At 29.6% G+C, this 23,047-nt stretch overlaps 2 protein-coding genes across 3 annotated transcripts in view; both read left to right on the forward strand.

Annotated features, from left to right (window-relative positions):
- The first annotated feature begins 2,140 nt into the window (after positions 1-2,140).
- On the forward strand, positions 2,141-7,260 carry LOC147816356 (uncharacterized). Its single transcript, XM_087161003.1, has 2 exons — positions 2,141-2,421; positions 6,890-7,260. The coding sequence occupies exons 1-2, from the start codon at positions 2,325-2,327 to the stop codon at positions 7,147-7,149; spliced, it is 357 nt and encodes a 118-aa protein (XP_087017129.1). The 5' UTR covers positions 2,141-2,324; the 3' UTR covers positions 7,150-7,260.
- A 3,219-nt stretch (positions 7,261-10,479) lies between these two features.
- Positions 10,480-23,047, forward strand: part of raw (NDT-like domain-containing protein raw) — a 149,652-nt gene continuing 137,084 nt past the window's right edge. Inside the window, exons 1-2 of one of the 2 annotated variants that reach the window (XM_087161021.1) lie at positions 10,505-10,718; positions 13,177-13,189. The gene's annotated coding sequence lies outside the window, so the exon portion shown is untranslated. Of the gene's footprint in view, positions 10,719-13,176; positions 13,190-23,047 lie in introns of both variants that reach the window. The other variant, XM_087161019.1, reaches the window with a different exon arrangement.

Consider the following 23,047-nt stretch of genomic DNA (forward strand, 5'->3'; position numbering starts at 1 on the left):
AATAAGAGGTAGTTTTGCTTATTAACAATATATAACAGAATCTTGTATCATATTAAAGTTCAAATTGGAAAACTGTTTTCATCTCTTTTCAGACTTTGTTAAAAATTCCGATATAAATTGTTAAAATTTATATCTGGCAACATCTAATCTCCTCTTGTTTTCTTTTCTTAATTTTTTTTTCTGTTGTTACTTTTAACATCCAATCAAGATCCAGTTTATAAAAGAAAAATTTTGAGAGAAAGAAAAATGTCTGCGACGATGAATAAATAATCATTTTTAAAGCAAAAAAAAAAAAAAAAAAGGTGAAAATAAATCGGTAAACGATTATTCAATATTACAGTAACTTTTGAAAAAATAGGAGTTTCGAGAAAAAAAAATTGCATTCAAAACTGCTCTTTCAGTGCGTTACATTTCTCCGTAGTTGCATTTCAGTGGGCTACAGATAAACCATGGTAATTTTTACTTGAAGTTTAAAAGTTGATTTTTTCTTGAACTAATAATGAAATGTAAAATTCTCATCAAACTCTTCATACATACCTGCGTAATTTCTAACATCTAATTCTTACAGAGTTCGTGTAGCAAAGCAAAATGTAACGTAAAACAATAGAAAGTGAGAAAAAATAAGCGAAAAAAGCACTTAAAAGGGCAGTAACTTTCAAACACATTGGAATTTCGAAAAACAGAACAAAAAAAAAAAAAAAAAAAAAAAAACCTCCGTCGTAAGTTCGTAAACAAATATGGCCCTTTTAGCATACCGAATTTCAACTCTATAGTTCAATTCCTGCGGCCTGTCGAGCAACCTTATGGTATTTTTTAACAGGTAATAAATCTAGTTTAACAGGTAATAATTCTTGAACTAACTATCGAATGTTAATTCTCTTCATCCCATAGTACTCTCTGTACATTTTTCTGCATACACTTGTGAAATCAAGGTTCAAGTCTATAGTTTTTACTTAGAAAAACAAAATGTAACGTTCAGTATCAAACAAATGTAACAAAATGTAACGTCACACAACTGTGTCGACGGCCCTTACGATTTTTTAATACAGAGAGAAAAATGTGTGCCAAATATCGGCCAATACATTGGAAGCTGGGTCTCAGATGGTCAAGAAGTACAATAATGTGGGACTTAATAAGGTTTCAGGGAATGTGAACGATGTTATGGTTTGCCATGCTCCAAATTTTTAATAGTGCATATACGAGGCAACAAAAAAGAACAATCGAAAGCTTCAACCAAGTTTTTTTTTTTTCGAGTAGCATATTTTTATGTAATTATACTAGTTCACACTTCGATAAAGTTAAAGAGGAAAGGTGCCTTATTCGACACTTCCTTCTTTAATTTTCTTCTATTTTGATAATTTATAATAATAAAGATAATTCATGATAATAAAATTTTGATAATTTATAATAATAAAGATAATTTATGATAATAAAATTTTGATAATTTATAATACATGCACTACGTCGAAATTAAAAACGAGTATTTTTGAAATATAGTAAATTCGAACAGTTACAGGGAAACAAATTTCCTCTATAGCTTTTAAATAAATAACAAAATTTAAAGCCTTTTATCATCTTTACTTAACTGATTTAAAAAATAATAATCATAATAAATGCTTTTTTGTATTCAGAATTAAAGTCAGCGATTTATCTATTTATTTGCCTCCGATATTCTAAGCAGGATATTTAGTTTTCAATTTTGTTATATTTGCTATATAAATATGACGCTATAACGGACCATATTAGCGCGCAAATTAATTTGATTCTTGAATTTGATTACACGATACTATGGTTTAATTTGAATGGAATCGTAATAAAGTATTTAAATTAATATTTTATTAAGGTTGCAACAAATTTTTACGGTATTATGGAGCAAAGGTTCTAAAATTATGGTTTAACGTTGAACTAATCTGAAAATGTATCAGACATAAGATCTGTTTTAGACATATTTGTGAACTTTCACTTTCAACAATATTCTCACTTTTGAACATGTCTGCGATCAAAACATAATATCACGAATAAATTTTAAAACTGAAAGTAAATTTATAAGAAAAAACCCTCATTAAGAATACAGCATGCTTAGATAATATCAGAAAACAAGGTCCACTATAAGCACTGTTCAGGGTCAGAACAACTTCTTGAATCACGTGACCGACATCGCAATTACTGGAACAAAACATTTCCTCCCCTTAAAGAACCTCTCCTTGACATAACGATGTAACACCCTGAATTTTTGTATGCACCCCCGCCCTCACAAATAGCATCTTTCATGTCTGGACTTTCAAGCCTGAAATTTTTAATGCTGCTGTTTCAATCGTGAAGACATGTTCTCTTCCATAGTGTGCATAATATGTGCGTTTTGCTTGGTGTTTGACGTCAGTGCGATTCTTGTCGGTAAACTCCGGCAACAGGAAGAACCAGGTAAGAAATATTTTTGTTCCGTCTTCTTAACATTTTTATCAAATTACATGGTATTAAAGAAGTTGTATCCCAATGTTTAGTTATAAAATAACTCTGAATTGATATTTTTCTTCTAAGAAATATATTCAAATCAGAATTTATGTTCCCCCATAACTTAAAATATTGTTTTGTAGATTGTAGAATAATGTCTTACCCAAAAAACGATTTGGTATTACTTATTGAAACGTTTTAAAATTAGAAAACGATTTCGAAAAGAAAAAATAAAACTTTTAAAAAGTCGTTTGCTCAAAAAAAAGTGTTATTTTTTTTCCACTTTAAATTGATTGGAGATTTTAAAGGAATATAATTGTATTATAACACAACATAATTTTTGGTATTCAAAGTATTCTATAGAATAGTCTTTTACACGGAGGTAAAATGAGAAGATATTTAGACAATGGTGTTAAAAAATGAGATACCTCATGTTAAAATATGAGACAATTCCGCACAAAAAACTAGATGAAATAAGGAATTCATATTTTGTACAAATTACACTATATTTCAGTATATTGGTGAAGAGATTACTAATCAAAAACATTTTAATATTACTTTTGATAAAGTTTTACAATTTAAGAACGATTCCGTAAAAAGCCCTCTTAAGGAATAGCTTACAAAAAAAAAAAAAAAAAAAAAAAAAAAAAAAAAGAAAGAAAGAAAAAAAAGTGTGCTCCTTTTCATACTTCAAGTTTTACATCATAACACACTTTTTGGGACTTAAAATATTACAGAGAATAGCATTTTTGCAAGAGATATAGTGACAAGAGTTAAAACGTAGGAATCATTTAGCATAATGCTAGGCCGACTCCTGAATGTCAAAAATTTTCATAATCGACTTTCTTCTCCGATGCTTATTCCATTCGACGGATCTTTAAAAACTTATTTTCGTAGTATCTATGGTAAGTATCGTGGTACCGGTACCTATATTGGTTTATATACGGGTTGGCTGTGGTTTAAACCATGATTTAAAAATAAATAGTTTAAAAGAAGGGGAAAAAAGGCTAGCTTAGATTTTTTTAACGAATTTTTTTCCGTACATATCTTTATAATCCTGAGTTTAATTGCTAATGTGAGTCTGTGTTACTTCAAATAAATATATGTGATATGTAATTTTTAATGTTTACTCATTACTGCTCTTCTGCAAAAATATATTTTTAATAGAAATTAATTTGAGTAAATTTAAAGTTAAGTCATATTATCTCAAAAAAATTCTTAAAATAAAACGAACCATCAAAATCAACAACTCCATGTTTTGATAGTTATCAAAATTATTTAAAAAATGCAATTGTTAAATTAGTTCTGATCAAAGGTTTCTATGTTTTTTTAAATTTTGTTAAACGATACATTATGCTTACTACAATCAAAAGCATAAATAATAATAAGGTACTGCTTTTGAATTTGATATCTTATTTTTCAGTTCACTTTTAGAATTTTTTTTTCTGTCATCAGCCTAAACAAATTTTTATTTTTCTGTTCTTATTAATGATGTTAATGTTTTCAAATTACAATGATTATTAGAACATAATTATCAAATATTAAAAATTGCTTTAATATATTATCAATGTTTTTTTTAGTTACATGCTTAAAGCGTAATTGTTTTAAAATACATCTCAAAATAGTAGTTTATTATTAAAACATTAGTACTAAAACATACTCCTACGTTTCATATATATTTATAAGTATGCAGCCCATTTGATATTTTTAGACCTGTTCATCATTCCATTACTTTTAAATATCTTCGTAATTAAAAAAAATATTTTACCTTATATCTTTCATACTCCTTTTATTAAAATTAAAAATTTATATTTATTCAGTTGATAAAAAGAAACAAATGGTCGTTTTTATGTAAATTGATACAATTGCAAATTGAATGAGGCTAATTAATAACATTAAATATTGCTAAAGTACGACATTTCCATATAGACTAACAAACAAAGAGGGACTCGGAAAAATAAGATAAATATTTTAAAAATTGTTAAACTTTTTTAAAAATCGCCAATTTGGCGACTTTTCCCACCTTGATAAAAATTATCAAAATTACTGCAGTATTCTTAGTTTTTGCAAAATTTTATGAGCTCAGATAATGCAACATTTAAGTACGTTTTTAAATAATAAAAAATTAAACCACAGACGCTCTTCATTTTCATAAAACTGTGACTTTTCTTCATAATGATATTTTGTGCCATCTTCAAAGTAAGCATAGACAGCGCTGTCTTTTGGTAGGCTAAATTTGACCTAACAGTCATAGCAAACTCATAGCCTAAGCTTTCGAAAAACAGCCTCTGGACCCTTTGGCAGAGTGCGATCTACAACTATTAATAATATGTTTAGTGCTGATATTTGGTTAAAGAAATCTATGCGAAATGTCTATGTGAAATTTAACTGATGTGCTCAAAGTAAGTACAGTTCCCCTTCTTAAAATGTAGAGGAGACTCCATACCTGTTGATGTTATTGCTGAGATAATTTTTATTCTTCTATATTTTTCTCCTTTGCTTGTTCTTCCACCTAATTGCTTTTTTTTTTTAAAGATTTACCCTCATAAGCGTTTCTTTTAAGTGTTCTGTGCACAGGGCCCGACTTAGCCTAATTAGGGTCCCGGGGCAAAAACTTCCTTGCCCCTCCTGCTTCACTACCTACTCCAGTAATAGAACCAAACTTTATGGAGGTATTTAAATTTTTCGCCTCATTACATCAGATATTTAACAAGAAATTTGACCAGAACCTAAAATAGCTAGGAATTCCTCCAATGGTCAGACGAAGCATCGTTCTGTCCATTTTATTGATTTTCTGACAATTTTATGTTCATCATGCAGTTTTCTGATTGTTAATTTTGTCACCTAGGTGAGAAAAATTCATATCCCTGCTGACAGTAGGGCGGAATTAGGCTAAATTTTCGCAATGACGATGGCTCAATTAAGCCAATCAGAAGCCCATACTTTTGTAAACATATCGCATTTTGCGATGTGTAAAAGTACAGGCTTTTCATTGGCCAAATTTGTCATTGCGAAAGTTTTGCTGAAATTCGCCCTAGAAGGATTTACGAAATCTAGATTTTTTGCGTTCATACTATAGAATAGTGAAGAAGCTAACTTAAAACTGATAGATTTTACACTATACAAGTATTTTGTTTAAAAAAAAGTTCATTAAAGAAGGAAACCTAAAATAAACTTTCTATTCGATTTGGGGGTCCCCTCTGATGAAGGGGCCCGGGATGCCTTTGATGTGCCCCATACGCCCCTGCCCTAGTCAGGCTCTGTCTGTGCAATATATTAATTAATTATGCTACATCTAAAATGTATTAATTCTAAAAATGCATTCGGCTAATCTTGGATAATATACTTTCTTCCCCCCCCCTTTCAATGCTTTCTGTGATTATTTTTTTAATTGAGCATTTTAATTCTGTATCAAACAATACTTGAGCTATGATTTTATATTGCTGTAAATAATGAATAATTAAACAAAAAAAATATTCCCCCACAATAAGTAAAATATTTATTTGTATTTTATTTAACGGTATTTACGAGTAATATTTATATATCATTCAGCACGTTTCGCAAAATAGATTCATTCATTTATTCACAGATCGTAATTTTGACCTGAACCAGACAACGATCAATCTCCAATTCAGTACCCCCAGAGGTATTGATGTGCTATGCTAACTTGCAGGACTTTGTGACCCTACAGATTTAACGTGCACAAGTTACCATTTACTACTCAGAGGATTGAACTCACGACCTATTTGCATAATCTTATATTACGGTATACTTAAATACAATGATGAAAAGATTTAATAACTTTTTAGAGAGAAAAATAAGCTAAAAAAATACAAAGTTTTATCTAAGTGCAATGCAATAATTCTGTATTAAATGCTGGTTTTAAAGCTATTTTAATTATGTAAACCGCGCAAAATAAATACCCTTTGAAAAAAATCTAACAATAATTATTAAAAAAAAAAAATACTTAATTCTTGGGGGTTTATTTAAAAGTTATGGAGAGAAAAAAACACGAAGAGTCAATGTATGTATGTATGTACCTTAATACAAAACAATTAATTAAAATACACATAATAAGTAGATATAAAATTAAATGCTCATAATATTAAGAGATTTTACTTGACTACTACGCTGTCATAAATATCGCCATGCATATCAAGGTACACATAGGTAGACCTGCATGTTTTTGACTGTATTATTTTTCGATATTGAGTAAATAAAAGTTTAAAAACTTCATACAGATCACAAAACTACTAAGTCGGAAGAAAAAAGATTATTTCCAGAATAACTAAATTATATAATATTTAAATAATATTATATAATATTTTGACCGTTTAAATCCCAGAATAAATAAAAAGTTAAATTTATTTTTATTGCAGTGATACAAATTTTATATTAAAATTCGGCCACTTGGTATCCATTGTTCTTTCTTTTTCAGCTTCAAATACTGTGCGGACATCACGATTTTTGTACCCAAGAGTAGATGAGCCACCCTGCAAAACAGATGATGGTATGCTGGGACGTTGCGTTGACGTTCGTATATGTTATGCAGCAAGAATGGCCATCAGTACAGGAAATCATCCAATAAGGTGTGGTTGGTTGAATAACTTTATTCCAATGGTGTGCTGTCATCCCGATCAGGTACAGCATCCCAAACTTGTGTTCAGACCTTATAGATGGAGAGACTTGGATGATTGATGTGACACATGTATATATACCACTTTGCCAACAATGAAATGTCGAATATGTGCTTAATAACTTGCTGTTTGTTTTTAATTCAATAAAATTCTTTTAATTTATTATAAAATAGTGATTAGAACACTGCGTTACGTCAATTTACTTTATAGTTTAGACATAGTACAAAATGCGTACTTAAGTAAAAGAGCCTTATTGAAAATAAATTTTTTTTTTTTTTTTTTTTTTTGGACCGAGATTTAACTAATGACACGCATTTTAGAAAATTAACTTAGTTTTGAAGTGCGCGGTGGATAAAATGGACATGAAAAAACGAACGGTTTCAATGTGAAACGATGAATCCAAAATTTATAGAAATATTTATTACTTATGTCTTATTATTAATACTTGTGTCCTGTTATTAATGCTTATTATTAACATTTATAATTTTTAATACTTGCATGTACCTAACCATTTATAATAAGAAAATTTGCGTAGTTTGTTTTCAATACTACTCGTAATCATTCATTACTAGTTAATTATTTTAAAATACGATAGAATTATATCAGTAGTCAAGCCCTTTGACGCAGATTGGACAACAGTGTCCCTTCAATATATTTCTTTCAGTTGCGCTAATTACAATAAAATTATATTTTGCTATTCTTTAATTATAAGGAGCAGCTAAATAGTTTCTGAAAAAATCTGTTAGATCATCGGAATTTTATTAGTGCTAAAATACAAGATCATAAAAAAAAAGACTTAGTTTGAAAAGAAAAATTTCCATTCATATTCAAAATTTTTTTCCATAATTGATTTTGTAAATTAAAGGAATTTCAATAATAAATAATTGTTTCTCTTAGAGCTAAATAACCGCGAATAAGTTCAATTTTGAAAAATAATTATTTAGAAGTGAGCCGTGTTTGGAAGATTTTACCTTTAACGCAAAAGAAAGAGAAGAAAAAAAGAAAGCCCATCGATATCTCATGCTGTATTTTATATCCATAAATTATTAAAATGCTAAATATAATATTTTTCACTTATTTTGACCTGAATTAATACAAAATAATGAAAACAGTATGAAAAATATGCCTGATAAAAATTCTGCATCATAAAAATATAATGCAAAATTCGAACAAAATTGTTTCTGAGAAATCAAATTTTAAATATACGACCTCTTTAAAATTAGATTTCTCAAGAACTATTAAACCGATTTCGCTCAAATTTTCTATTTTGCCATGTAAAATTATATACTTTAAAATGACGAAAAAGTTGTAAACCTCACCTCAAAATTTTTTCGCTTGCTTTTTAATAAAATAATAAGAAAAATAATAAATATTTACACATTTTTGTTTTGCATGGATTTATCTTTTGGATAAACGAATTATAATAATTGTGTGTAACGAATTGAAATTTTTTTTTTTAATTCGCTCGAAAAATTCTCGAGAAATTTCAAAATACGCAGAAGTAAAATTAATACTAAGTGGTCCGAGCATCACTCGCCTTATCAAACTATGGGGATCATATTTTCCAGATTGCGGCTACCCCCTATATTTCAAGGATCAAAAATTCGAATTTATCGAAAGAAAAGTATGTCTATTCAGAGAAAGTACGTTTTTGTGTCTGATTTCGTTACTTAGCTAATAAATAAGCATATTCAAGGTTCCCCCCTTGAACCATTGAGAATGAGTCCTAAAATGTGAAAATCCGATCATTAGATTAAATGTTATTCATGGTGGTCCGTTTTTTATTTTGCGCACTGTACATCAAAACTAAAGTAACAAAGAAAGTCATTCCATTTAAATAACATAAATTTTTTGTGCGTGTACATTCGCATTTGAAGAGGTGGTCCAAGTGATAAATTAGTAATTAGTAATAGGTAATTCTACTTATTGCTCAATCACAGGGGCATTTTAATTACGTCCATTGAAGATTTGAATCGACGAGATTTAAAAAACTTGTTGCATTTAATTCCTGTTTCTCTACTAAACTAACGTTAAAAGTAGTTGCCAGAAATCGCTACTAATCATTGTTTTTTTTAGTATCGCACCATTCGCTACAACGCTACACTACTTTTTTTAAAAAATAGCTCACTACACTACAAACTACGAAAAAAAGTAGCAACTACAGTAGTTTCGCTACTTGGAGCTTGCTAATTCTCACCATTGTATATACTACATACAGAGAGAGACAGAGGAAAGGGGGCAGCATCCCCTACTTTTGACATACTTCCGGCCGGGGTCACTGAACATACTTCCGGGGTTACTGAACATACTTCCGGGGTAACTGAACGTACTTCCGGGGTTACTGAACATACTTCCGGGGTTACTGAACATACTTCCGAGGTCACTGAAAACACAACTCTGAAGAAAGAGAAGTTCAGAGATTAAAAGCAATGATGGAGACATAAGCTGGTACCCTACTTGCAAATTTTGAAAAAAAAATTGAAAACTAAAATTTCAATTTTCCCTTTGTACTAAATTTGTCTTAATTTTGCCTACCTAACAGCCCAAGTAAATTAAAATTATTTAGTAGATGGTAACAAAAAATTTAACAGACCAGACCACTCACCTGTAGCTGCTTGAAGCAGAAAATGATAATCGATGATGGAATAGAGAGCATAAATGATTAAACACACAGCTGTAAAGATATTTATTACAATTTTTCTTTCTGTAGCAGTCTCACATTTTTAGAAAGATAACAACATGACTAAATATCTTTTTTTCCATTTTCTGAAATTTATTACACACAAAATACTTAATACATTTTTTATTATTTTATAAAAATTAATATACTTTTGACACATTTTAAATTTTTTTTAATGAAAAACATTATGCATTGAAAATTTTTAAATAATTTTTAGGCGAAAAGATTAGGGGGTCTGAAGATACAGCTGCAGTAGTCTCCCTTCTAATTACTTATTGGGAAACTTACAATTGTTGTGATTTTGTATCCATAGAGGGCAGCACTAATGTTTCGTAAAAGAAATAAATCTCAATGATAAAATAAACCAAACGAAATAAATCATTGTTCATTATCTCTTACTTGCTATCTCAATATAAGGAGAATTTCCTCCTGAATTTATTGTTAAAGTTTTATAGACTTGCCTATATTTTTCTTACAAAACAAATTTTATTAATTGTGTAGGTTTTTATTTCAGCATAGATTAAAAATGTATTCGGAAGAAAAAAAAGATGAAATAATTATTCACTGAAATTAGTATCTAACTCTTTGTCGGAAAGGTGAAAAAAAGTTGCAATAAAACTTTTTTAATAAAACTAGTAATTAATATTGCCCCTTTATTATTAATTTTTGGAATGAATTATTATTTAATCTTGTAGATGGCGCCATGATACCGGGCTCCTATTCTTGGTTTCCATTCATGTTACCATGTAAACACAAACAATATGACAGGGCAAATGGTCTCCTGGTTTATTTACATGTGACTAAAACATGTCAAATATGTATTTCTAAATAAACTTTAAATAGATATTCATAAATAAACATTTAAAACATGCAATCAAGGAATTCAAACAGGTTTTAGTTTTGTTCTATATCAAGACGACTAAAATTCGACGAGGCAGTAAGGATGGAAGGTAATTATAAGTGACGTTGTAGAAGTATTTTTAACAATTTTTCTTCTAAGCCTAACATCATCTGGAACTCTTCCAAAAATAAAATGTCCTATTTTTACTTATTTTTAGAACATGAAAAATACAGTTTTAAGAGTTTACTTATACTCTAAATGCACTCAAAATGTTTGTATTGTTTACTTTGTGTATCATCAAAAGTAACAGGGAGGTTCCTGTATCGTGTCATCTACATAAAAGCTTTTAATATAACTACATTAATTTCAATTTCAAAAAGAAGTTACGAGAAATAATTAATTCTGTTTTAATATTGTTTATATTATATTTACTGGGATAAATGTAAATAAGATTGATCCAGCTGAGCAAGGTATTGGACATTTTTAGTTGCACGATTTCCTGTTAAGTTTTTGAAAATATCACTTAAACAGACTTAATTTAAACTAAATTAAGTTGGTTTATTGTAGTTTTTATATCTTTTATCTTTCTTTCTTTCGGTTTAAAAAAAAGATGCATGTTCTGAGTATGTTTGTTGACATCTTTTAAAAGTATGGTGCATTCCATGCATTATTATTTTAGTTACTTATTGATAAGTTTTTGGAAAATCGTCTGAATTTAAACTAGATTAACTAAGTGTTTCGTTCTTTATTTATTTTGCTAAAAAATAAAAAATTTGCATGTTCTGTTTATGTTTACTGACATCTTATGAGGTAATCATGTTTTAGTTCAACATCCTGTTCACATATTGTAGAATAGATTCTTGCAACAATGTAGAACAAGCTTTTCTAAAATCTAAATAAACTGATAAAATTTCTTTACTCTTGTGGATAAGCAAAAAACATCACAGCAATGCTGTCAATTATTTCATTTTAATATCCTGTTTCAATATTAGATGTGAAAAAGATGTTTCAGTTTTTTTTCCTTCTGTTATTTGAGGAAGCTTTTGACTTACAGAATATTTCAGAAACTATTTTCTTTTTGAAATTTTTTTTTATTTTTATTATGTTATATTAATAATTAGGATCCTTTGAAGTCAATGTATGTTGCTTTTTTTTCTTTTAAATTTTGCTTTTTGTGGCCATATTAATAGACACTTAAATCAATGTTTTCCCTTGTTTGCTCATTAAATAAACTGATAACTTTTTTTACATTACTTTAGTAAGATGAAATAAAATAACATCATCTTGTTAATCAGGATTTATAGTATCCTGTGTTTATTTATTTTTTATTAATATTTATAGAATATTTTCTCTTGAAAAAAAATTATGCATTAAACACACTAAATAATTAGAATTCTTTAATGAATGATACTTTTGAATTATTGTTTTCTTTTTGCATCATGGTGAGATTCCTATTAATTTTATGTAGTAGATTCTTACAATGTTTTTCTGCTACATAATAATTAAGGTTCTTGCTGAAATTTTTTCATGCTTTAAGTATGCTTTAAGAAAAAGTAATAAAATATCAATCAGGTTTTATAGTATCCTGTGTTGTAATTTTTTATCAATGTGCATGGAATATTTTCACTTGGGGGAAAAAAATCATTATACATTACATTATACACACTAAATAGTTAGAATTCAGTAAAACTATGGCTTTTCTTACATGTTTATTTTTTTTCTGCATTTTACATACCTATTAATTTTGTGTAGTAGAAAATTACATCAATATTTTTCTGTATATAATGACATAATACTTAAAAAAACTGGTATTTTTGCTTTAGTAGGAAAAAATAAAATAATATGTCTTATCAGTCAAATTATTTAGTATCTTGTATTATAAATTTGTGTTTTAACAAAGACACTGAACTTTTTAAATTATTGTTTTAACGGTTTTGTTATTTAAGTATAATATGCATAGGGTATTTTTTTTCCTTTTTGATTTTATTGAACACAAAATTGAAATTGCATATTTTGAAGGTAGAATAAAATCTTTTGAAAAATTCTTTGAGAATGAAACATGATTTTGTAATCATGCGAATAACTAATAATTAAAATATAGAGAAATTGACATTTTTGCAATAATTAATCATAACTTCCAAGTTGAGATGAATTAAAATGTTGGATAAAATTATTTTAATTATACTGAATTAAAACTACATGATCATTCTATTATTTGTTATCAATTAAAATATTGTAAAAAATTGTGTGTTTTGAAATGTGACATAGTTAAAATTTTGTAATTGCTTTAATTTTAAAAACAATATTAATTAAAAGAAAATGTAATGAGAACATACAAAATATCTTTGAAATTAAATATAGTATAAATTAAAACAAGTAAGGGTTTACAAAAGAGAGAGAAAACAAATTTGAGAAATTTTAATTTTGATTTTGTTAACTAAATTTTATTTTAATATTTTAAGATCTGGTTGGAATGATAACTTTAATGTAAGAAATTATTACTATCAGTTATTTATATAATGTGTATATATTTTCCCCATTTTTTTTTTTGTAACATGCTGCTTTAGGATTATAACACAGGTAAACATTTTAAATTGTTTACTTTTTGAATCAGTTTATTAAATTGTATTTTTTAAAAAAAATATATTTCTTATGTGCCTAACCGCCTATTCAAAAACGCTCAAGCTGTTTATCTTTTTATTGCTTAAATATTTTCTTAAAAAGTCAGTTTTGAATTAACCATTCTATGCCAGTTAATGCAGTTGATTCATTCAGTTGGTTGGATAATATAATTAAGATATTTTTTTCGAGTTATAAATTAAAGATATATTTAATTTTGAATCTCGAACTGCTGTTGAACTACTATAAATCCTTGAACTACTGATCCTTCTAGCATCTTTTAATTAAAAGAAGTTAAAAAAATTCAAATGTTGAAGTAAATAAATCTTGCCGCTTCATGAATTACTGTTTGTATTTCAGAGTTTTATTGTTATAAATGAGTTTTTTTTTCAAAGTTCATTGAAATTAGTTCGAAAAACAATTATAAAATTTCGTTATGCTAATTATGTAATTTTTCTTCTTCAATAATTTTTGATAGATAGTCGCACATTCACAATACAATGACTACTTTTGGTTCTCGAAGCTCATGTTCTGCACCCCTAATTAAAATGTGTAACTATTTATTGTTGTCATGGGTCATGGTGGCTCAGTAAAAGAGCGCTCGCTTCCCAATGAGGTGTCCGGGTTCGAATCCCAGCGACGGCTGGTCGATTTGAATTCCGCACCCGGTTCGCACTGACCTCGTGCTGACTTAAAATATTCTCAGTTGTAGATGGATAATGGGCGTGCCGTTACCGTGGGAGGTTTTCGTGGCTTTCCTCTCCATGCAACGTAAATGCAGATTCGTTCCATCAAAAAGTCCTCCACGAAGGTAAATTTCTCCTAATACCTCTGTTGTAGTTCCTTTGTCTAATGTGGCTTCGAAATTACAAGGGTACGGATTTGAATATTTATTGTCGTAAACCCAAAATTGAGTCAAATTTCAACGGCGGTTATAAATATAAATAAATAGCGTACGAAAGCTTCGTTAAATCGCATATTAATCGTCCTCGTTAAACTATACACCGAAGAGCCATTACATTATGACCACCCTGCTAATAACATGTAGGACCACTTTTAGCCCTCAAAACTTGCTAGCACCCGCCGTGGCATTGATTCCACAAGGTGCTGATAGGTAGTCTGAGGTATCTGGTACCAAGCGCTCACCAACTGGTCCTGCAATTCCCTCACATTGCGAGGGGGTAGCGTGGCAGCACTAATTTGGTTTTCCAAGTAGGACCACAAATGCTCTATTGGATTAAGGTCGGGTGAATTTGGGGGCCAAGACATGACTTGAAAGTAGCTGGAATGTTCCTCGACGATTCGACCCTTATGACATGGTGCATTATCCTGTTGGTAAACACCATCCCCCGCAGGAAAAACTGTTGCCATGAATGGGTGAACCTGATCTGCAACTATGTTCAAGTAGCTTACAGACGTCAGGGATTGTTCTATGAGGATTATGTGTCCTAATGTGCCCCATGAAAACATTGTTCCTGGGCGAGCCCTTTGTTATAGATGGAGGGTGGTCATAATGTAATGGCTCTCTTTGTATATTTTAATCACCACAACAATAACAATTAAAAAAGTCACTTTTAAAGTTCCGTTTTTCCAAAAACTTTGTTGATTTGTTTGAAATATTGGATTTCGTCCTTTCTGATTACGTAGTTTAACAGAATTCAAACATCTTGAAATTCAATTCAAAAGTTTTTATTCAATCATTAAATTGAATAACGAATCATTTTTAATAAATATTTAAAATGTGTGAATATTATAATAAATGAATATCATAATGGATTTTATTTTTAAACCAGTAAACCAGTTTTATGAATGAGTGCAAAAAAGTTTTCCAGATTAAACATGTGAACATATTTTCTAAACTTTAGCTACCATTTCATGCTTTGAGGTTTCAGAATTCAAATAAATCCGAGGAAAATGTTTATTTTAAGGGAAAAAAAAATGAATTCAATCTTCTCTTACTATTTATTTAGCATATCACAGGCAATTAGTACATACATATCTGATTATTTGAGCGAAAGTTATTCTGTGTGGAATTCTTATTATAATTATTGCTATTTTTGTGAACTATTCATAACAAGTTGCTATTCTATCGGACTCATGAGGGATTTATTTAATCATTTTTGTGATTTGTTCCACAGTATCAGACTGTAACTTTTTACAGTTTGAACACCTGTATGCAAAGACCAATCGTTGCCAGTCGTTATATACTACAATACGGTTCATAATCACTAGCTTGATTCTAATATGATCAACTTGCCCTGCTACGGTCATCAATTAGTAAACTCGATGACTTCTAAATACCTTTAAAATGTTTTTTTTTCTTCCTTTCCTATTAAGAAAATCCTCCCATCTCATGTTGTTCTAATCAGTTTGACAGCTTTGCAATATTTGTTGGTGAGGCATTGATGTATGTGTACAATTTTCTTGCTAATTGAGAAGTTGCTAAGATTAAGCACTTTTTTTGAAAGAGTGTCTCCCACTTGTCGATGAACGATCCACCTTTATCGACACCAGATGTCCATTCATGATTTCTCAGAACAGCATTTGAACACTCGCTAAACCGGCATCGTCATTTCGATTTCATTAACTTCAACCGGAAATGGTTAGCATTATTTCTAATTCCTGTATATTTCATAAGCTTGCAGATAATAACTACAGTAAGAAAGTAACCAATTTTAAATTAATTGATTTGAGGAATCCATTAATTTAAGTTAATAAATTCAATCATGCTACTGTATTTCTGTTTATCATGAATACTCTTAAAAGATTAAATATTTAATAAAGCTTAAATAAATTTAAAATCGCTACCTGAACTGCTTGCATAAAATTAAATTTGGCACTGTTTAAGCACAACGTAGCGTGTTAAGAAAACAAGTGACAGCGTGCCAGTTACGACTTAAAGAAGTGCCCAGCTTCCGATATCGATGCTCCTTACATACTGAACAAATTTGCATAGCTCCTGCAAGTTGTTCAAGCTCCTCAAATTCTGTAATTTTTCCAAATTTAACTATGATGGTATGAGTTCGTGTTTTAGAGTTCAAGAACTTCTAACTGTATGCCGTAAATTCCACTTCATACGAATAATTATGCTGGTTGCCCACTAAACCCTTTTCACTGTTGAACGACTGCTACTGTAATTATACAAGTTGTGTCTAGGCATTGTAAAATAGCTACGCGTGTTGAGATAAGACTTCTTACGGTGCTAAGGTGATAAAAACTGAGTATCAACTAACTTGAGAGAATCATCGTTTCAGTGCCAATAAATAAATAAATAAAAACTAATAGACATGAATGCTTGGAACAAAATGCTTAAAGCACGATTTTGTGTATTTACGATTTTTGGCTTAATGGCGGGGGACTTGATGGAACGATGTTGAAAAAAAAAAGAGGAAAGAAATTATCACAAGATATGTTTATTTTCGATGTTCCAAGCTTAATACCGTTTTCATCATTTTATAATAACTTTTTTCCTTTTTTTCTTGTTGTTTCATCATGTCACTGTATAGAATAAAGTGAATGAAAAAAAAGAAAGTGTTTTAGGCATTCTGTTCTTAGCAGAAATTTCTTTAAGATTGGTGGTAAATCCCTTCGACGACTACTACTATCCTCTACGAATACTATTCGTGGTAAATTTCCTGTACGACTACTACCTCCACTATATTCGTGGTAAATCTACGACTACTACACCCACTATACTATTCGTGGTAAACCTACGACTACTACCATCCTTTACGATATTATTCGTGGCAAATCTCCTCTACGACTACTACTATCCTCTACGAATTCTACTATCTTCTACGAAACTATTCATGGTAAATCTACTCTACGACTATTAATTTGACTTTTAAATATAAAAGTGCTAATTCCGTGGTTTTTCACCAGATGGCGTTATAAAAAGTATCAACAATGTGGTGCTTAGCCACTTTACTGCACCTAGACACCGTTGCTATATTTATAGCTGCTACTATACTCAGTTATGAAGATGACTGCTGAATTTAGTGGACACCCTATATAAATAGTGCAGCCATTGAGTGAATAGAAATTGAAGTTATAATTATCTTTTTTTTAATTGCTTTATCCTGCTAATCTGTGGGAAAAGAAGTGAAGAAAAAAAAGGAACTTTCACAAAATGTTAGTTCAAACAATTCTACACTTATTTGGTTGTTCCTAAACTCATTTGATGATGTTTTTTCATTCGAATAAAAGGGATTGGTTACAATGTGAGTTTTATTTTTATTTCACGTTGCTGTTCGTATTTTCTTCATCTGTGGAACTGGTTCGTCATCCTACGCGAATATTATTTTTCTTCCTTTTTTACGATTTCCATTTTAACGGCGTAGATTATTGTTTCTTTTACCCTTTCGCGAAACAAACATTAATGCTTCAAGTACATTTCACAACTCTCAGATGCTAATGCGGAATTAATAATAAAGCTCAAGTCCTGCGGTCTTTGTTCCGGTTTCTTGCACCTTCGGTTTATTATTGGTCGTTTTGATAAGTTGACGTTGTTTGAAGGCGCATCTTATTATGTATTCTTAATTTTGTCGAATGGGAAGATATCAATATTGTTCAGATTGAACTATGACATTGTTTGATATATTTTTCTGTGTTTTAAAAACAATTTTATATTAAGTTGTGTCTGATTAAATAATGTTCAATATCGATATTTATGGGTATTTTTTCGTGTGCAATTCTGCCTAGCAATTAAATAAGGCAATAATTTAAAAAAAACAAATCGTAAAATATTGTAAAAAATTTAAAAGTTGCACTCTTTTTAAATAAGTTATATACAGTGCACTCCCGATTATCCGGGTTAATCACCGGGACAGGGAGCACGGAGAATCGAAAAACACGGATAATCCGAAAACTCTTTTAATTAGAGAAAAAATCAATATCAGTACAAAAAATATAAAAATTACTGACATTTGCATGCTGTATAACATCAAACTAGGAATTTTCCTTTTAAAAAATTGTGTAATGCGTCTTCGTCATATGTTTTACACACGTCTTCATCTGTCAAATACTGGAAGTCAGGCTCACATGCATCACTTTGAAACCAATCTTCAAAATTTTCTTCGTCAAGAATTTCGAAACCTCAGATTTCTTTTGCTTGTTCGAGAATACTGTTATCATATTTTTCTTGAACATCTGAAGAAGATTGCTCATCAAGCGATATTATCTTTCTCCAAGATCGTGATAAAGTAGACGATTTTACCTTTGACCTTGCTGCTGATATTCGATATACTTCAATCCACCAACGAATATTGCTTCCAAAAATTTGGTAGTGTTATAACTTCATGAAAAAATTTTTTTTTAATCTTTAAAATGTTTCTCTTTATATTTTTCGTGTGACTCCGGAATGAGCACGGATAATCCGCGCACGGATAATCGAGAGTGTACTGTATTTGTCAGTTCTAAAACGAACAATATGGAACACATGATGATGATGGAAATAATGACCAAAATAGAAATATTTAGTTACACCTTTTTTGTCGATTTAAAAACGCAGATTTTTATATTTTTATTTTATTTATTTCTTCTTTTTCTAAATTTCGTGTCTGTTTATGTCGGAAAGCAGTAAAAATAAAATGATAAAATTTAGATTAGAGTTTCCTTGTAATTTATATTGTCACTAAACGAGAGTTGGAGCAAGAATTGAGCTCTTTAGCTAGCAAAAAAGTGGTCGAAATCGTGATTGACAACAATTTTCTTTTGGAGACAAGGGAACGCTTGAAACTTACATTGTTATAAAGACAATGTTTGGACGGAGTTCTAGTAAAGATTTGAGAGCTCTAGATTGTCGGAAAGTGGTCGACATTGTGATTGCTGGATTAAATCTCACAAACCCAGAACGAGTTTATAAAATTGCTGTAGTAAATAAAAGATTTAATCTTTACTATTTTCTCTTTTGTTTTATGCATGAATTTATTTTGATAGTACAGGGTTATTCATAATTCCCTCCGGGATTTCGAAACATTATAGTAAAAAAAGGAAGACGAATATGAAAAAAAGAAGCATATGAAATTATTCCGAAACTATTCAAGTTTTACTTACATACATTACATGTGTTCTATGTGTGAACCCTTGGTCACACGGCATACATCAATGCGATAGTCCAGTTCCTGCCCGTAGGGAATTATGATTAACCCTGTATTTTTTACTTCATTTTATTAATTTTGTATAAAAAAAAGTTGATTCATTGCATTTAATCGTTGACATTCATAACCTTATGAGGCTGTCTTAATTTTCAAACAGTTCACTTACATATCCTTATAACTAGTTGGTAGCATAAATTCTGCTAGATATACCTGGTATTTCGTAAAGACTGCTCTTAACATGAATTTTTAGAATCATTTTTAAAGAAATGAAATTATTTTATTTTTTAACCGTCGTTGAACAGCGGACCCAAATTTTGAATTCGCGACTACCAATGTTCAACTTTGTAGTCTTGTAATTGTGAACTCAACTCAGACGACAAGGGAACTCCTGGATAGAATATTGGGAGAAATTTACCTTCGTGGAGGACTTTTTGATGGAACTAACCCTCATTCGCGTTACATGGAGAAGAAAACCACAAAACCACCCACGGTTAGCCTGACGGCTAAGGGACTCTTAATTCCCGATCCGTCTACAAACGAGGATATTTCACGTCAGCACTGTGGTCGGTGTGAGCCGGGTGCGGAATTCGTATCGAGGAGCCATCGCTGCGATTCGAATCCGGACACCTCATTGGGGTATCGCAAATAAATATTTAACTGAGGAAATGCAAAATTACTATCGATATCTGACGAATTATAGCACAGCATATGTCTCCAACCTTTTTTTGGATCACCGTCCTCTTCATTGTTTAAAAAATTGAAATAAATAAATTTATAAAATTATTTAAAAGTGTTAATAATAATGAAAATAAATAATAAAAAGAACTTTTGGCGTATATTAGTTCTTTTAATTTATTTGTTTTAATAAATTTCTTTAACTATGCTTCGTACACCTAATGATTATGCTTCATACTTATAATACACCTAATGATTCAGGTTGGAAAAGTTTATTTTTTTTCTAAAAATGTGAATGAATTTTAACTTATATTTAAAATTTTTAAATGTTTGGAAGAAAATAAATTCAAAAAATCACTTAACAGTTTAAATGTTGTTTATGAATATGATGAATCGACTTCGCCTGCGTCTCTAGCATAGCTACTTATAAGTAATTCATGTTTCAAAATTAAATTAGATTGTTAGATAAGTTAACAATTAGATATCTGGAACTAATTATATTTTGATAATATCTTTTCGAATTACAAAAAAGAAAACACACAAATTAATTTTAAAATATATTTAAAACTTCTTTATAAAATTTGTTTAAGTAAACAAAAGAAAAGTGAACAAAAATTGAAAGAAAAAAACTTAATAAATATAAAAGAAATAATAATAAATAATTAATAAAAAAAATGTTGATTCTTTAGAAAAATATTTCTTCGAATTACAAATGAGAAAACATGCAAATTAATTTTAAAATATACTTAAAACTTCTTTATAAAATTTGTAGAAAAGTGAGCAAAAATTGAAAAAACTTAATATAAAAGAAATAATAATAAATAATTAGTAAAAAAAATTGAATGTTTAATTAAATAAGAAAATACACCAGCACTTTCGGTAAAATTTATGCTACATGGGCTAAATATTAGCAAATTCATACTGAAATCCGTTGAACAAATGTTGAAATTGTAACATAGGAATTACAGAATTATCTTGTCATTGTTAAAAGTATTTCTTTTGATTAAAGGAATAACAACTTCTTCAATACCAATTAGTAATGGATACCAATCTTATTTTATTTTATAACCGACGTTGAACAACTGACTCAATTCTGAATTCTTGACTATTAATATTTAACTCTGTAATACAAACCCAGACGAGAAGGGAACTCATGATCAAGTATTGGGACAAACAAGCCTACGTGAATAACTTATTGATGGAACTAACCCCGTTTTGCGGTTCATGGGGAGGAAAATCTCCAAATCCTTCCACGGTTAGGTGTTCTAACCCATGATCCGTCTACCGCTGAGGATATTTTACGTCAGCACTGTGGTCGGTACGAGCCGTGAGCAGAATTTGTATCAACCAGCCATCTCTGGGATTCGAACTTGGGACACATCATTTTGAGGCGAACGCTCTACCCCGTGAACCACCGCAGCTGCAAACCTATAATTAGATATTATTTCCTCTATATTTTGTAATTGATCTTCTAGAAATCCCTAACATCTCTCGAAATCAAATACTCATAATTTTGTTAACACTCCCAACACTAGAAAGACTTTCAATTTCGCATGTTAGCAATGAAGTTTTTTTCTCCAAATTTTTGTTTGAAAGGCAAGGCCTTCCTTATTAATAATATAATAATACATTATTCGAACCTTTAAAGGGCCGTTTTTTGGCCCCCTGACCTCTTGTTTTGCATCCTTAAAATAAATATTGAGATCTTTGAGATTCATTGAAGAAAAAAAATGAAAGGAAAATCATTAAATTTTGGAAAAGAATAATAAATTTTTTAAAGTTATGGAATAAAATTTCTTCATTCTTTTGTACATGTTTGAAATAATGTTGAGTCTAACTTATGTCATCAAAAACTAAACATTTTGTTGCCATCAAATTTGCTCGTAACATTGCAATGACCAGGTGGCAGTTTGCTAAATAAATAACTCCGGTATCTGCGGTTTGCCTTTTTAAGTGAATTTACAAACACAGGGCCTAATTGTTGCGCATGATAAAATCATTTTTTTTTAAAAACTCAAAGATCGCCTGAGTATATCTTTTACCGCATTTGTGTATTTCAGTCGCAATTGAAATATTTACTTATGACAAAGAATTGTTTATATTTACAGTTCAGGAAATGTTGCTGCTTAACTGCAATCTTCAAAAGATCAATTATTGTTGTCACCATAACATAACATAATGGAGTATTATTTTCCATTTAATGAAAATGAAAGACCGATATTCATTTATATCTTTCGATGTGTGATAGAAAGGAAGTAAATCCGATATCTTATACAGGAAACATGTGATTGATTTATGCTAGAATTGCTATGCATCAATGCAATTTTTGTCATTTCTTTATTAGTTTCATAAATTAACATTTTGAATTTAAGAGACAAACAATTAAAATTTTTCTTGACGATTAATTGAAACTCCTTAATATGGAATCGATAAAGCACAGATTGTAGCTAGCTCAACTTAGATAAAATACTGTAATTCCAACAATAAATTCGAAAATTTTTAGGTACTCATTTAGGTTATAAAAAAATTTTAATCTTTCGACAAATCTTTCACTAAGACATGATTTAAGCGAATATGGTATTCAGGTTGTAAGTAATTTATGTTTAAAAAAGAGTATAAAATTAATTTTTCCACATAGAAAGTGAAAGAAACTGCTATAAGTTGGTCTTAAAAAATTTTTATTTCTATAATTCAAAAATATTAGACAAATACTTTGTAAATATTAAATATAATTTGGATAAAGTCAAATTGATATTATTCTTGTTATACCGAGGAATAATCTCTCTGTGACTTTCTACCAGAAAAAGAATATGCACCCCTATAATGTACAAGCTCTATGTATGTACTATTCCCAGCAATTTTCACCCCTTTAAAATATTTTCTGGCGATTTTTTTTATTTTTGGAAAGCTAAAGTATATATATTAAACAAATATTCTATTACTGAATGGCGTGCCTCTTGTTTTTAAGTTTTTTTTTATTAAATTAAAATTTTGACCACCTCAGCTCCTCAAAACTATACGTACTTGCTCGGAAAATTTCGAAAAT

This window comes from Parasteatoda tepidariorum, chromosome 1 (assembly GCF_982258835.1).
Source record: "Parasteatoda tepidariorum strain Cologne lab strain chromosome 1, Ptep-v5.0, whole genome shotgun sequence".
NCBI classification, from domain to species: Eukaryota; Metazoa; Arthropoda; class Arachnida; order Araneae; family Theridiidae; genus Parasteatoda; species Parasteatoda tepidariorum.

What these genes read in the sequence shown, in the direction of transcription:
- LOC147816356 (XM_087161003.1), top strand. Translation starts at nt 2,325, where the DNA reads ATGTTCTCTTCCATAGTGTGCATAATATGTGCGTTTTGCTTGGTGTTT. An exon ending in CCGGCAACAGGAAGAACCAG is followed by an intron (nt 2,422 to 6,889) that starts GTAAGAAATATT and finishes TTTCTTTTTCAG; the next exon opens with CTTCAAATACTGTGCGGACA.